Below are 14,352 nucleotides of genomic sequence, written 5' to 3' on the forward strand. Positions count from 1 at the left end.
TGTAAAATGGGGCTAAAATAACAATAGGAATAGCTGCTTTCACTAAATCACAGGTTGTTGCATATATCCAATGAGATAATGTTTGTGAAAGTGCTTTGTAAATCTGTGGCACCATATACATACCAGCACTAATTGGAAAACAAATTCATTTCTAAAATTTAATATGCAGATTCATGATGTCGTAATTCAAAGCAGGTTTAAACAATAGGGGAAATCCATAATGAGTATATTAAATATATCATTCTTTATTAAAGTGAAGAACTAATGCTCCTCCCCATCCAATTTGTCCCAACTTATCTCAACTTCTTCCATGTGTTTTCTTTCCCTCCTTCCCTCCCTCCCTCCCTCTCTTCCTTCTTTCCTTCCTTCTTCCCTTCTTTCCCTCTTTCTTTCTTTTTTTTTTTTTTTTTTTGAGATGGAGTCTCGCTCTGTCGCCCAGGCTGGAGTGCAGTGGCACAATCTCGGCTCACTGCAAGCTCCGCCTCCCAGGTTCACGCCATTCTCCTGCCTCAGCCTCCTGAGTAGCTGGGACTACAGGCACCCACCACCACGCCCGGCTAATTTTTTGTATTTTTAGTAGAGACGGGGTTTCACCGTGTTAGCCAGTATGGTCTCGATCTCCTGACCTCATGATCCACCCGCCTCAGCCTCCCAAAGTGCTGGGATTACAGGCGTGAGCCACCGTGCCCAGCCTCTTTCTTTCTCTTTTGAGATGGAGTCTCACTCTGTCTCCCAGGCTGGAGTGCCATGGCGAGATCTCAGCTCACTGCAACCTCCACCTCCTGGGTTCAAGTGATTCTCCTGCCTCAGCCTTCCAAGTAGCTGGGATTACGGGTGTGTGCCACCATGCTTGGCTAATTTTTTTATTTTTAGTCTAGATGGGGTCTTGCCATGTTGGCCAGGCTTGTCTCGAACTTTTGGCCTCAAGTGATCTGCCCACCTCAGCCTCCCAAAGTGCTGAGATTACAGGCATGAGCCACCACACCCAGCCTCCCTTGTGTTTTATTAAAGGAAGACCCACGTGATGGCCAGCAGACATGGCACCCTCCTGTGTGACCCTGTGATGTGCAATGCATGCAGGAGGATTCACTTCCAGCAGGACACTTACCGAGCCCTTTCATGGCCTTCCTCAGGGTCTGGGCATCTTCCACGGCATTGAATCCTGAAGCAGCTTTGACAGTACCTCCTTTGGTTGCCTGAGCACACAAAAGAGTGATGTTACTGAGAGGCAGCCTCTCACCAACACGGAGGCATCTCATTCGGCAAACATTTGCTGAGCACTGACCATAGCCTAGGCAGTATTCTAGGTGCTAGGGATACAGCAGTGACCATGAAAAATGAAGCTCTTGCTCCCCGGGACTGATGCTCTAGCTCATGGGAGGCAGACAGTAAACAAGCCAACAACTCACAATTCCATAAAGTGCCTGGGGGTGAGCATTGCTGTGAAGCAGATAGAGAGGTCCTGCAGGACCCATTCTGAGGAGTGACATTGAGGTTAAGAGCTGAATGAAATGAAGCAGCTGCTCATGCAAAGATGGAGGCAAGGGTTACAGGCAGAGGAAACGGCTCCTGCAAAGGCCCTGAGGCCGGAACTAGTTTGTAGGGAAAGCAGGATAGAGGCCAGTGTGGCTCAAGTTGGTGGGCAAGGAGGGGAGGGGAAGACGAACTACACCAACGTGGAAGCCTGTTCCCCCCAAAAAGAAAAATATCAAACCTGAATCCAATCAAGCCTCTAGAGCCAAAAACAAATTTACGGTAAACAGGAGAAAGGAGAATGTTAAACCACACCAAAGGGTTGCAGTCAGCAAAATCCAGACTCTGAGACACAGCACTTAAAAAACGATCTAGTTTCTTCAACAAATAAATTGCAAGGAGAATTTAAAGAGAGAGATGGAAGGGAACTACAGTTTAAAAGACGTGAAAAGGAACATCAACGATCATAATGTGAACCTGTAGTACCATAATTTGGATCCTAAATTAAACAGTAAAAAACAAAAGACATTTATGAGACGATGGAAATTTGAACATTGACTTGACATTTAATGACACTAAGGACTTGGTTTTAACATTTTTAGATATAAGAATGGCATTATGGTGATATTTCATTTTTAAAAGAGGTTTAATCTATTGAAATAGTTTACAGATGAAATGATAAGATGTCTTGGGTTTGCTTCAAAATCACACAGGTGGAGAGAAAGGGGAGGAAGTGGAGATAAAGAACAAACAGGCCGGATGTGGTGGCTCACCCCAGTAATCCCAGCACTTTGGGAGGCTGAGGCAGGCAGATCTCTTGAGCCCAGGAGTTTGAGACCAGACTGGGCAACATGGTGAAACCTCATCTCTACAAAAACATACAAAAAAATCAGCTACGCATGGTGGCACAGGCCTGTAGTCCCAGCTGCTCAGGAAGCTGAGGTGGGAGGATCTCTTGAGCCCAGGAGGTGGAGACCGCAGTGAGCCAAGATCATACCACTGTGCTTCAATCTGGGCGACAGAGTGAGACCCTGTCTCAATAAAACAAAGACAAAAAACAGGAGTGACCATGAGTTAATAATTATTGATAGGCACACAAAGGGGTTCATTATAGTATTCTGTTTACTTTTGTATATATTTAAAGTTTTCCATAATAAAAATATTTAAATAAATGAATTAAAAATAAAAAAAAAGGAAATCAGAGGGGTAGGCTGGGGCCAGAGCAAGGCAGCCCTTCAAACCAGGTAAGGAGTTTGTATTTTATTCTAAGTACAGTAGAAAGCCACCGACAGGTTTTGAGCAAGGAGATAGGGACACGTGATCTGACTTATCTATTTAAAAGATCCCCCTGGGCTGCTGTAGGGAGATGCAGAGACCATTTGAGAGCCTGGGCCAAGATCCGGGGGTGGGATATGAGCTAGACTAGGGTGAAATAGTTAAGATGGAAATAAACAGAGGAACAGACAGCTCAGCACATGTTTTGGAACAAAGGCGACAGAACTTGCTGATGGACTGACGTGGGAGGTGAAGAAAGAAAAGAATCAAGTATAACTCTAAATCTTTTCCCCTGAGCAGCTGGGTATCATTTACCCAGATGGAGAAAACTGGAGGAAGACTACCAGATTCAGAGTGGCAGTGTGGAGTGGGATTTAGACGTTCTATGTTGGAAATGTTAAGTTTGGGATGTCCGTTAAATATCCAAGTGGAATTGTCAAAAAGACAATTGGTTACACGGTATAAGTCTAGCGGTCACATCCAGTATAATAAAGTTTGGATGCATCAGCATTTGGGTGGTACTTGATGAGATGACCTGGAAAGAAAGTGAAAATAGGGAACAGGGACTTAGGATAAGCCTGGGTCTCTCCAACAGTACAGGTCCAAAAGGGGAGAGCCCAGAAAGGACGGCTGAGAAGGGGTGGTCCTTGAGCTCATAGGAAATCCAGGATCGAGCACTGTCCAGAGGCTGAGAAAGGAGGGAGTAGTTGGCGCCTGGTCTAAGAAGCTTAGTGGGAAGGAGCATAAGTACTGGAGTGGGGTATGAATCTTATCTTTACCTCTTTCTAGCTGTGTGGCCTGGGGACGTTTCATTTTTCTTACTTGTATATTGCGAATAATGATAACTCACAGAAACAGGATAATACAGGAACGCACTTAGCACAAAACCCAGAAAAAAGTAAACACTAAAACAAAAACTCAGAAACATCATCATCATCATCATCATCATCATCATCATCATCATCATCAAAGAGGACTTCAGCCGTACCTCCATAATAAATAAAATAATGAGATTCTTTTATCTATTTCTTGTATTACACCTCCACACAAGCCTATGGGATAATGCCAAAGCAGAATCTAGGATGGAGCATTTGTACAAGGTGGCAAAAACAGTGTGCAATAGAGCTAAAGTTTTCTGATAATCTAATTGGATCCAAGAATGTAATATGGGCCATCTAAAGGAATGGAGGATTTTTATATCCTTAGCGCAGTTCTCTGGTGAGCCTGACTTGAGCTTACTGCACTAGACCACCCTGGCCTGGACCTCTCAGGCCCATAGTGGCCCACATCAAGCCCATCCAAGTCCTCAGGTACCCAGGGCACGGGCCTTCTCTGCTGCAAGACCAGGCTTTCATGTCCTGGATATGGTAAGCATTTGGCACTTGGTCATCACCCTCTATATGTCTGACAGAGGAAGGTAGACATGTATGACATCGACTTCCTTGGGCCCCGTTATTGGATGAATTGTATCTCCCCCACCCCCCCAAAAAGACATGTTGAAGTCCTAACCTCCAGCACCTCAGAATGTGACCTTATTTGGAAATAGGGTTGCTGCAGATTAATCAGTTAAGATGAGGTGATACTGGTGTAGGGTGGGCCCCTAATCCAATATGATTGGTGTCCTTATAAGAAGATGTGGATATGAGAAGACAGACATACAAAGGGCGAGCACTGTATGACAAAGGCAGAGATGGAAGTTATGCAGCAGCAAGCCAAGGAATAGCTAGGATTGCCAGCAAACCCCCAGAAGCTAGGAAGAGGCCCAGAAGGCTTCTGCACGGGTGTCAAAGGGAGCATGGCCCTGCTGACGCCTTGCTTTGGATTTCTGGCCTCCAGAACTGTGAGGCAATACGTTTCTACTATTCTAAGCCATCCAGTTTGTGCTATTAGGTTGGTGCAATTACTTTTGCACCAACCTAATACTTTATTTTGGCAGCCTCAAGAAACTAACAGAGGTACTTTACTTCTTTTCTTCTATTATATATCAGTAGTAATACGCAAATTGGTGACTTGCTGTCAGAATTCCAACATAGCCGTTGGCCCCAGCATGAGACAGCTTTCTGAGTTGAATGTTTCACAAGGTTCTTTTGGAACTTCCATATTGAAAATTTTTTGGATGGCACTCAAACACTGCATTCAACTTATAAGCAAACTGCATTGCTGAGGGACACTACTATGGATTAGGATGAATATATAACAAGGTGAATCGATAGAGGAATTGGCAAGGGTGGTTCTGTTTATCAGTTAGCATTCTTAGTGACTCTTTTTTCTCCAGGAAAGAGATCAAGAAATGTGTTCCCTGTTAGCATGATAAATATCCATATTGATTGAATTTCAGAGTATAATATGCCATTATCCATTCTGGGAAGACAGGGAATTCTGTCCCAAGAGGGCCCATTGTGATAGCAGGCAAAGGAAACAGAGAGGATATAGGAAGGAATGACAAAAATGAATAGATAGAAATAGGTGCCATATCACAATTGATGAAATATTGTTATTACATTAATAATGAAGAAGATACATGCCAAAAAGATCAGAGTACAATACAATCGAATACTAATGAGCAATAAAAAGGAATGGAGGAACAAAACTACTGATGCAACAATACGGATGAATTGCAAAAGAATATAATGCCCAGAAAAAGAAGTCAGACACAAAAGAGTACCTACTCTATGATTCAATTTATAGGATGTTCTAGAACAGGCAAAACTAACTTATGATAACACTCAGAACAGCAGTTGCATTTCTTGTGTGGAGTGGAGGGTGGGAAGGGGAGTTAATATGAAATGGGCATGGAGGAGCTTCTGGGAATGATAAAATGTCCTACCTTGATATGGGAGTAGGTTATGTGGGTATACATATATATTTGTCAAAACTTAACGACCAGTAACCTTAAAGGATGTGCATTTCACTGTATGCAAATTATACCTCCATAAAACATGTTTTAAGATCTTGAATACAATGATTTAAAAAAATATTGTAGAGAATTTGGAAAATGTTTTAAAAATTAAGAAGAAAGCTGGGCACGGTGGCTTATGCCCGTAATCCCAGCACTTTGGGAGGCCGAGGCGGGCAGATCATGAGGTCAGGAGTTCAAGACCAGTCTGGCCAACACGGTGAAACCCTGTCTCTACCAAAAATACAAAAAATTAGTCAGGCGTGGTGGCGAGCGCCTATAATCCCAGCTACTCAGGAGGCTGAGGCAGGGGAATCGCTTAAACCTAGGGCGGAGGTGGTAGTTGAGCCAAGATCGCGCCACTGCACTCCAGCCTGGGCAACAGATTGAGACTCTGTCTCAAAAAAAAAATAAAAATAAAAATAAATTAAGAAGAAAATTAAAACACTCATAACCACTAGAGTAAATAATTTTAATGATATGAAATGTAATATAAACATTACATTATGTCATTAGCATAGAGAAGAGATAAAGCATAAGATCAGAGTGAATACATAACTTGTTTCCTATTTTCCTATACTAAGTGGGGTACAAGGAAGGCTACAAAACTATTATTTATGCTCTTATTACTCTTATTTAAAAATCATTATACATATGAGTAAGGTCTAAAATAAAAAAATGGCAAATAGTTGGTGTTTCCAATGTTGTGACTGTATAGTGTGGTTTTCTTTTTAAAATGTCCTTTATCTGTCTAATAAATAATAGTCATGATAGAAAAACAGGTTTTAGGAGGAAAGATGAGAGCAACTGAGGTAATTTTCCCAGAGTGGAAAGCACACAAAGGGCCACTTGATTACAGTCTTCATTTGTGGGAAAGCTGTGAGGCTGCTGAAGACAGGAAGAGCATCTCATTAATTCTGAGTCCTAGTCCCACATCTGCCACAAATTAGGGGCAGCATAAGCATTTCTGAATACATATTCTCCACGTTGGCTAGGCACAGTGGCTCATGCCTGTAATCCCAGAACTTTGGGAGGCCAAGGTGGGAGGATCGCTCGAGGCCAGGAGTTTGAGACCAGCTTGGGCAACATAGCGAGCCCCTCATCTCTATAAAAAATAAAAATACATAAATATTTTTAAAAAATTCTCCATGGCCAGGGAGAATCAATCAGCAAGAAATTTATTTTAAATTAAAGCATGAGAGATTTGGGGCACACATGAATAAGCCTTTGACTGTCAGAGATCATGAAGAAAATTCTGGAATATCTAATGCAAAAGAAATTAAGAGTATATTACGCTTTGTTCAGGATAGTTTACTTTACACATCCATCTTCCTAAAGGAAGGCATCTCAAGCTGGCAGACTCTCCAGTTCCTCTCTAGGTATAAGATTTCTACTTCTATTATTGCTTCCTCCAGAAGACTACGGGTCAGAATTACTTGTCTATTCAGAAACCGTATTTGGGCGAGAGAAGGAGAGCAGATGGCCAGCCTTAGGTAGAGCCATGTTTTCAGCTAAGAGGCTCAGCTTCCACCTCAGAGCTGAACTTTACAGAACTCTCAAAGGGATTCAATTCGATGCTTGTTCCAAAGATCTTGTTCCAAAGATCAGATAACCAAGGTCCAAGGCGTCTGATTACTGTCTAAAGCAGGAGGCGGCCAACACACCCATATTGTTAAGAAACACCCCTCTTGATGAGCCTGAAATGATGTGGCTACCTCAGAGTATCGATAGCAGTCCTCTTCTGGTGGTAGAACCCAAAGAATTTTTAGTTTTTCCTTTTTAAATGTTCTAAAATAAACATGTAGCGCTTCTGCAGACAGAAAACTACAACTTGTTTCTATATTCTCAGGATGTTAAAAGAATTCAAAGAATTCTCTCTTTGAATCAATTTTCAAGGTCAAGTTGCTTACCACCCCTAAAAGAATTTAAATGATGTTTAGAAATAGACCTGCCTTTTCATGTCCTCCTCCTTCCCCTCTGTTGAGTAAATAACGCTTTGTTTAAGCTAACAGTTGCTGAGCCCACATTCTGTACCTGTTGGCAGCTGGCACCAGATAGGGTTGAGGTATTTCACAACTTACCATGGCCATGACTCTAGGTCAAGATCAGAGTTCAGCCACCCAAGCAGAAGTTCTTCTGTGACAAAAGCAGAGGGGAAATTACTGTGATGAAGGAAATGGCATTAAAATCATTAATCAGGATAACTTGCAGTTTGCATGAAGCTAAGCCATGAGGAAATGACACTCAACTTAATCAAAAGGCCGGTTACTGATTAGCCAAAGATACAAGGAATGGGCTACTAATTAGAGAAACTGTTAAAAAAGTCAACTTTATCACACTGGTAAAATATTTTCCTACCTGTTCTTCTGTTTGGAGATACACACGACAGAAAGGATTCCTATCGTTTTGTTAGGGTAAAGTACCAATACTTGTACTCAAGCTGGACACAGATTCTGAACTGAATGTTATAGCAGATCAGAAGAGGTTCCCCTTTGAGAAAACAGATAATCCAACTGCATCAGAGGAAAGTACAGCATACCAGCCTCCCCTGTGTGTGTGCATCTGTGTGAGTGTGTTTGTGTGTGTGATGACAGGCCGGCAGCCCAACCATCAGAATCTTTTCGTTTCTCAGTGGCGATTTTCACCGCCACCATTCTAGGATTAAAGATTTTCTTCCTTTAAGCTGCAGGCTTATACACTCAACTTTGTCCTCGGTTTTCAGCACCCCCTCTTTCATCATCATCACACATTTTTTTCAGTTGTTCAGAATGCAAGAAATGTCTTCATTGTAGTCTAGGACTCTTGTGGAGTTCTCATGATACATAAACAGTCCCCTAATGGCAGCCCACCACCTCCTATTCCCATATCTAAGTCATATAAACAAGGCAACTTCTCTTTTCTTGTTTTTTTGAGTCAGGGTCTCCCTCCATTGTCCAGGCTGGAGTGTAGTGGTGCAATCATAGCCCACTGCAGCCTCGAACTCCTGGACTCAAGCGATCCTCCTGCCTCAGCCTCCCGAGTCACTGGGACTACAGGTGCGAACCACCTGGATAAGGGTCCTTTTCTCAGAATTCAGTTAGATCCTTGATACTCAAAGAGTCATCCTAGAACCAGGAGTACATGCATTCTTGGGAACTTGTTAAAAATGCAGAACCTGGCTGGGCGCGGTGGCTCACGCCTGTAATCCCAGCACTTTGGTAGGCCAAGGCAGGCGGATCATTTGAGGTCAGGAGTTTGAGACCAGCCTGGCCCACATGGTGAAACCCCATCTCTACTAAAAATATAAAAATTAGCTGGGGGGTAGTGGCACACGCCTGTAATTCCAGATACTTGGGAGGCTGAGGCAGGAGAATCACTTGAGCCTGGGAGGCAGAGGTTGCAGCGAGCCAAGATCATGCCACTGCACTCCAGTCTGGGTGACAGAGTGAGACACTGTCTCAATAGAAAGAGAGAGAAAAAAGCAGAATCTCAGGTCCCTACCCCACACCTACTCCCAGAATCTGCATTTTTACAAGATTCCCCAAATATTTGCCTGCACAGTAGTTTGAAAAGCACTGGTCTAGATAATCTGACCAAGCAGTGTGCCTTTTGATGATAACTAAGTCCTTCTTAACCCACCTGATTACCACTTAGGCCTTGTTTGATCACATTTGCTTTTTACCTTCCAGTTTCATTCTTCCTGTTTCCCATCATTCATTGCCGACTTACTGCTATTACCTGGGGGTTCAACTAAGGGGAGAATCAACTAGTCCTGGGACACAGCCTGAGCAAAGGTGCAGAGGTGGGAATGAGCTGCAGTTTCAGGAATAATGAGGAAATGCGGATGTGACAGCAGAGGGCTCATTCCAGGGAAGGCTCAGAAACAAGGTTGGAAAAGCCAAAGCGAACTGAATGGTATGTATGGGCCTTGCACGGCCGGCTGAGGAGTCTGGCTACAGAATACCATAGGTCATGGGAATACTGTGGAAAGTTTTTTGTTATTTGCAGAGAAATGCCATAATAAAAGAAAAGCTTTAACAAGGTACTGTACTTTACTGTACAGTAAACTGGAAAGAGAGAGACTGGAGTGAGAGAGGAGTTAAGAAGGCTTGAGAGACAACTACAGGAACAGATGGATAGAGGCAAAGGCCTAGGCAGGGTGTGGCACTGGAATATGATATACGGGGGATGTTTGGAAGGAAGACTTTATCAGATGTAGTGACTCATGGACTGTATAGATTTACTCATTCAATCACCAAATGTTCCTAAATGACCTCTCACAGCACCTCTCCAGGCACTTGTTCTGTTGATAGAGATAATGCAGTGGATAAGACAATGAACCTGCTGTCAAGGCATTTATAGTCTACCAGGAGAGATAGACAACACATTTATTTATTTTATTTTATTTTTAACATAACTAGACATCTTTATCTTTTGACAAATAGCTTTAACAAACATAATTTTCAAGCTCTTTCCACAATATAAATCATTACTTGACCCCCCTTATTTCATTAAAAAAAAAAAAAAAGGATTCATTCTGACTTCTCTTTCCTTTTTTCTTTTTTTTTTTTTTTTTGAGGCAGAGTGTTGCTCTGTTGCCCAGGCTAGAGTGCAGCGGTGCAATCTTGGCTCACTGCAACCTCTGCCTCCCAGGTTCAAGCGAGTCGCCTGTCTCAGCCTCCCTGGTAGATGGATTACAGTCATGCATCACCATACCCGGCTAATTTTTGTATTTTTAGTAGAGACAGGATTTCACCATATTGGCCAGGCTGGTCTTGAACTTCTGACCTCAAATGATCTGCCCACCTCAGCCTCCCAAAGTGCTGGGACTACAGGCATGAGCCATCACACCTGGCCCTCTGATTTCTGTTTTTTTTTTTTTTTTTAAGACAGAGTTTCACTCTTGTTGCCTTAGCTGGAGTGCAATGGCACGATCTCAGCTCACTGCAACCTCTGCCTCCCGGGTTCAAGCGATTCTCCTGCCTCAGCCTCCCGAGTAGCTGGGATTACAGGCATATGCCGCCACGCCCAGCTAATTTTGTATTTTTAGTAAAGACTGGTTTCTCCATGTTGGTCAGGCTGGTCTTGAACTCCCGACCTCAGGTGATCTGCCCGCTTTGGCCTCCCAAAGTGCTGGGATTACAGGCGTGAGCCACCGCGCCCAGCCCAACTTCTCTTTCTAAATGCCAGATATACATCAACCAGGCCTTTTCTGACCCCAGAGACAGTAGACTTGGTGACAGTATTGATATCTACTGTAGAGATACATTGTAACTTGGCTAACTCTAATTAGTTCTGATATTAACAGGCCCAGCATAGGCTGCTAAAACACTTTGACAATTTTAAAATATATTTTTAACTCTTACTTATAACTTCTATGCAACCTCTTTGCCACCAACAACAAATTTTAGAATGAATAAATAAGATAATTTCTGATTTCGGTGAGATGATGAAAATATAACAGGATGATAGCACAGAGCAAGGGTCAGCAAACCACAGTAGCTCATGGGTGAAATCCTGCTTTTGCATGACCTACAAGCCAAGAATGTCTTTATATTTTTAAATAATTGACCAAAAAATCAAATAAGGGATATTTTATTACTTGTGAAAATTATACAAAATTCAAACTTTGAAGACTTATTGGAACAGTCACACGTGTTTGTTTATATTTTGTCTGTGGCTACTTTCAAGCTACAACAGCAGAAATGAGTAGGTGTGACAGAGACCATGTGGCCCAGGAAGCTAAGAATATTTATTGTCTGGCCCTTCACAGAAAACATTTGCTGACCCCTGACATGGAGGATGACAGGATCAGGTTACCAGGAAGGAACTGGCCTGGGCAGGGCGATCTGGGAGGCATCTCTGAGTTGACATCTGAACTAAGACCTGAATGAAGGGAAGGAGCTAGCCGTTCAAAGTTCTGAAGGAGAACTCTTTCAGGCAGCTGCAGCAGTCAGTGCAAAGGCCCTGCAGCAGAAATGGGCTTACTGTGTTTGAGGGATGGACAAAAGCATTGTGAACAAGGGCAAGAGTGGCATGAGATGAAGATGCAGTCAGGCCATATAATATTGTGACTTAGAATAAGGGATATACACCTGTTCGTCCTCCTGTTCCTGGTACAGAACTCCTAAATCCCTTGGAATTTTCTAAGCGATAAGAACAATAAGGGTGAAAGGAGCATCTTTCGTTATTCATAACAAGCCCGGTTAACCGCACCTGAGTTCATGTTAATGAGGGGATGTCTGGAAAGCCCCCAGATAACTATAGGATGGGGGGCTGGTTGCCCCAGTAAACAAACTCTGTGATTAGAGAGTTGGAATTTTCAGTTCAACCTCTCATCTCAGGGGAGGAGAGAAGGGCTGGAGACTGATTTCATCACCAATGGCCAATGATTTGATCAATCAAGCCTGTGTAACAAAGACTCCATAAAAACCCAAAGGACAGTGGGAAATAGGGAGTGAAGGGTTTGAAGAGTGGAGGGTTAGTGAACACATGGAGGTGCTGGGAAGACGGTGCACCTGGAGAGGCCGTTGAAGCTGTGAGCCCCTCTCCACGTGCCCCACCCTATGCATTCTTCCATCTGGCTGTTCCTGAACTGTATCCCTTTATCATAAACTGATAATCCAGTAAGTAAACTGTTTTCCTGAGTCCTGTGAGCCATTCTAGCAAATGATGAAAGTCAACAGGGGGTCATGGGAACCTCCGATTCCTAGCCATTCCATCAGAAGCACAGGTGACAAGCTGGACTTGCCACTGGCATCTGAAGTGGCGGAGGCTTGTGGGACTGATCCCTTAACCCAAGCTTGTCCAACCTGTGGCCCATGGGCCACATGTGACCCAGGACAGCTTTAAATCTGGCTCAACACCAATTCATAAACTTTATTAAAACATTATGAGATTTTTTGCAATTTTTTTTCTCACGAGCTATTGTTAGTGTTAGTGTATTTTATGTGTGGTTCAAGACAATTATTCTTCTTCCAATGTGGCCCAGGGAGGCAAAAGATTGGACATCCCTGCCTTAACCAGTGGGGTCTGTGCTAACTTGATAGTGTCAGAATTTAGTCAAATTGTGGCACACCCAGTTGGTGTCCAAAGAGAACTGAAGAACTGCTTGATGTGGGAACCCCCACCCCACCCCCTCACCCGTCACATCTGGTGCTAGAAGTGAAAAAGTGTTAAAGTATAAGGAAAAATAGTTTGTTTTCCTATACAATTGGTGTCAGAAGTAGGATTTGCTAGAATGGCCCTGGCTTGCAGAAATATGTGGTTTGGGAAGAGAAAGAACAAAAGGGTTGGGGATGAGAAACTTTGATTCCTGGGTGGCCACATGGTCATGAGACAGGCAGGCTGGTGGGTTCCCTATTTTTAAATGGCCTGGGCCAGGCATGGTGGCTCACGCCTGTAATTCCAGCACTTTGGGAGGCTGAGGTGGGTAGATCACCTGAGGTCAGGAGTTCGAGATCAGCCCGGCCAAAATGGTGAAACCCCATCTCTAATAAAAATATAAAAATTAAGCTGGGCATGGTGGTGAGTGCCTGTAATCCCAGCTACTCAGGAGGCTGAGGCAGGAGAATTGTGTGAACCCCCAGAGGCGGAGGTTGCAGTGAACCAAGATTGCACCACTGCACTCCAGCCTGGGCAACAGAATGAGACTCTGTCTCAATAAATAAATAAATAAAATAAAAATAAATAAAATGGCCTGGAAGAAAATGATAGCAGCCATTCACTCAAGCTCTAACTTATCTAACTCTCAGCCAATTAATAACAAAAGACCCAAGAAGCTTATTAACCACGAGTTCCTATTTCAGGGGGCTGGGGACTTCCCTGGAGCCCCATGCATAGCTAAACTTAAAGTCCAACCTACAGTTACCCTTCCTCATTTTAAGGCTAAAAATGCGTGGGGTGGAGATTTAAAATACTAATGTTGCATATGATGCACAAAGAAGCATGAGTGCTAGAAAAGCCTCTCCTATACATGCTCTGATGTAACCCTTTCCCATGGAAAGACCCTATAAAACTAAGCCACACACTATCCTCCGATAGCAGTCTGTTTCTTTTCCTTTCTCAGCACTGGCTCCCTTGTGCACGAGCCAAAACAAACTTTCTCTTTGCTGCTATGTATGGTGATTGCTCTTGATTTCTATCCTGGGTGATTACAAGAACCCATGACATTGGTAACAGCCACTCATGGTACGGAGTAGCATACCATGCTGAGATCTGTTAGTAAAGGTAAAAGCTACCCCAAGGTGTTGGCTCACTGGAAGCATAAGGAAATGCAAACTAATAAGAAAAGGCGATATATTCAATCCCTTGGTTAATATCTGTAATAGATAAAATAAAATTAAAAGAGAGTGCTGGGTCAGACCAAGCTCAGATTTCAGTGAGTCTGTGCTCTAGCCACTAACTGCAAAGCCACCCACCAATGGCAAAATCATGCTGAGATTAGACAATATCACTAAGAACTCTGGTAACCAAGAAGACAGTTCATGTGGGGTGGAAGGCAAACCATGAAACGATTGAAACCACAGGGTATAGTGTGAAGAAGTTATTTCATTTTGTAGATCAGTATCATAAACTTCCTGAAGAACCTTTATTCAAATGGGTTGTGTGAGTAACTAAGTGAATGACAGTGTCTTAGGTTTTGAACACTGCAGAGTATTCAAAATGGTAGCATTTGTGTTTGGGTTGATGCAGGACCCACACCTCTCTATGGAGCAATCGCAGATGTT

At 43.1% G+C, this 14,352-nt stretch overlaps 1 protein-coding gene across 6 annotated transcripts in view; it reads right to left on the reverse strand.

Annotated features, from left to right (window-relative positions):
- ANXA4 (annexin A4) overlaps positions 1 to 14,352 on the reverse strand; it is an 85,428-nt gene that overhangs the window by 37,922 nt on the left and 33,154 nt on the right. For 2 of the 6 annotated variants that reach the window (XM_054476750.2, XM_054476749.2), the window contains 3 exons: positions 7,726 to 7,780; positions 2,247 to 2,341; positions 1,109 to 1,196 (listed from right to left, as the gene is read on the reverse strand). In XM_054476750.2, coding sequence (XP_054332725.1) covers positions 1,109 to 1,196; positions 2,247 to 2,339 — 181 coding nt within the window. In that variant the 5' untranslated portion in view covers positions 2,340 to 2,341; positions 7,726 to 7,780. Of the gene's footprint in view, positions 1 to 1,108; positions 1,197 to 2,246; positions 2,342 to 2,470; positions 2,504 to 7,725; positions 7,782 to 14,352 lie in introns of those variants that run through there. The other 4 variants (XM_054476753.2, XM_054476754.2, XM_054476752.2 and 1 more) reach the window with 3 other exon arrangements.

The sequence above is a fragment of the Pongo pygmaeus genome, chromosome 12, assembly GCF_028885625.2.
Source record: "Pongo pygmaeus isolate AG05252 chromosome 12, NHGRI_mPonPyg2-v2.0_pri, whole genome shotgun sequence".
NCBI classification, from domain to species: domain Eukaryota; kingdom Metazoa; phylum Chordata; class Mammalia; order Primates; family Hominidae; genus Pongo; species Pongo pygmaeus.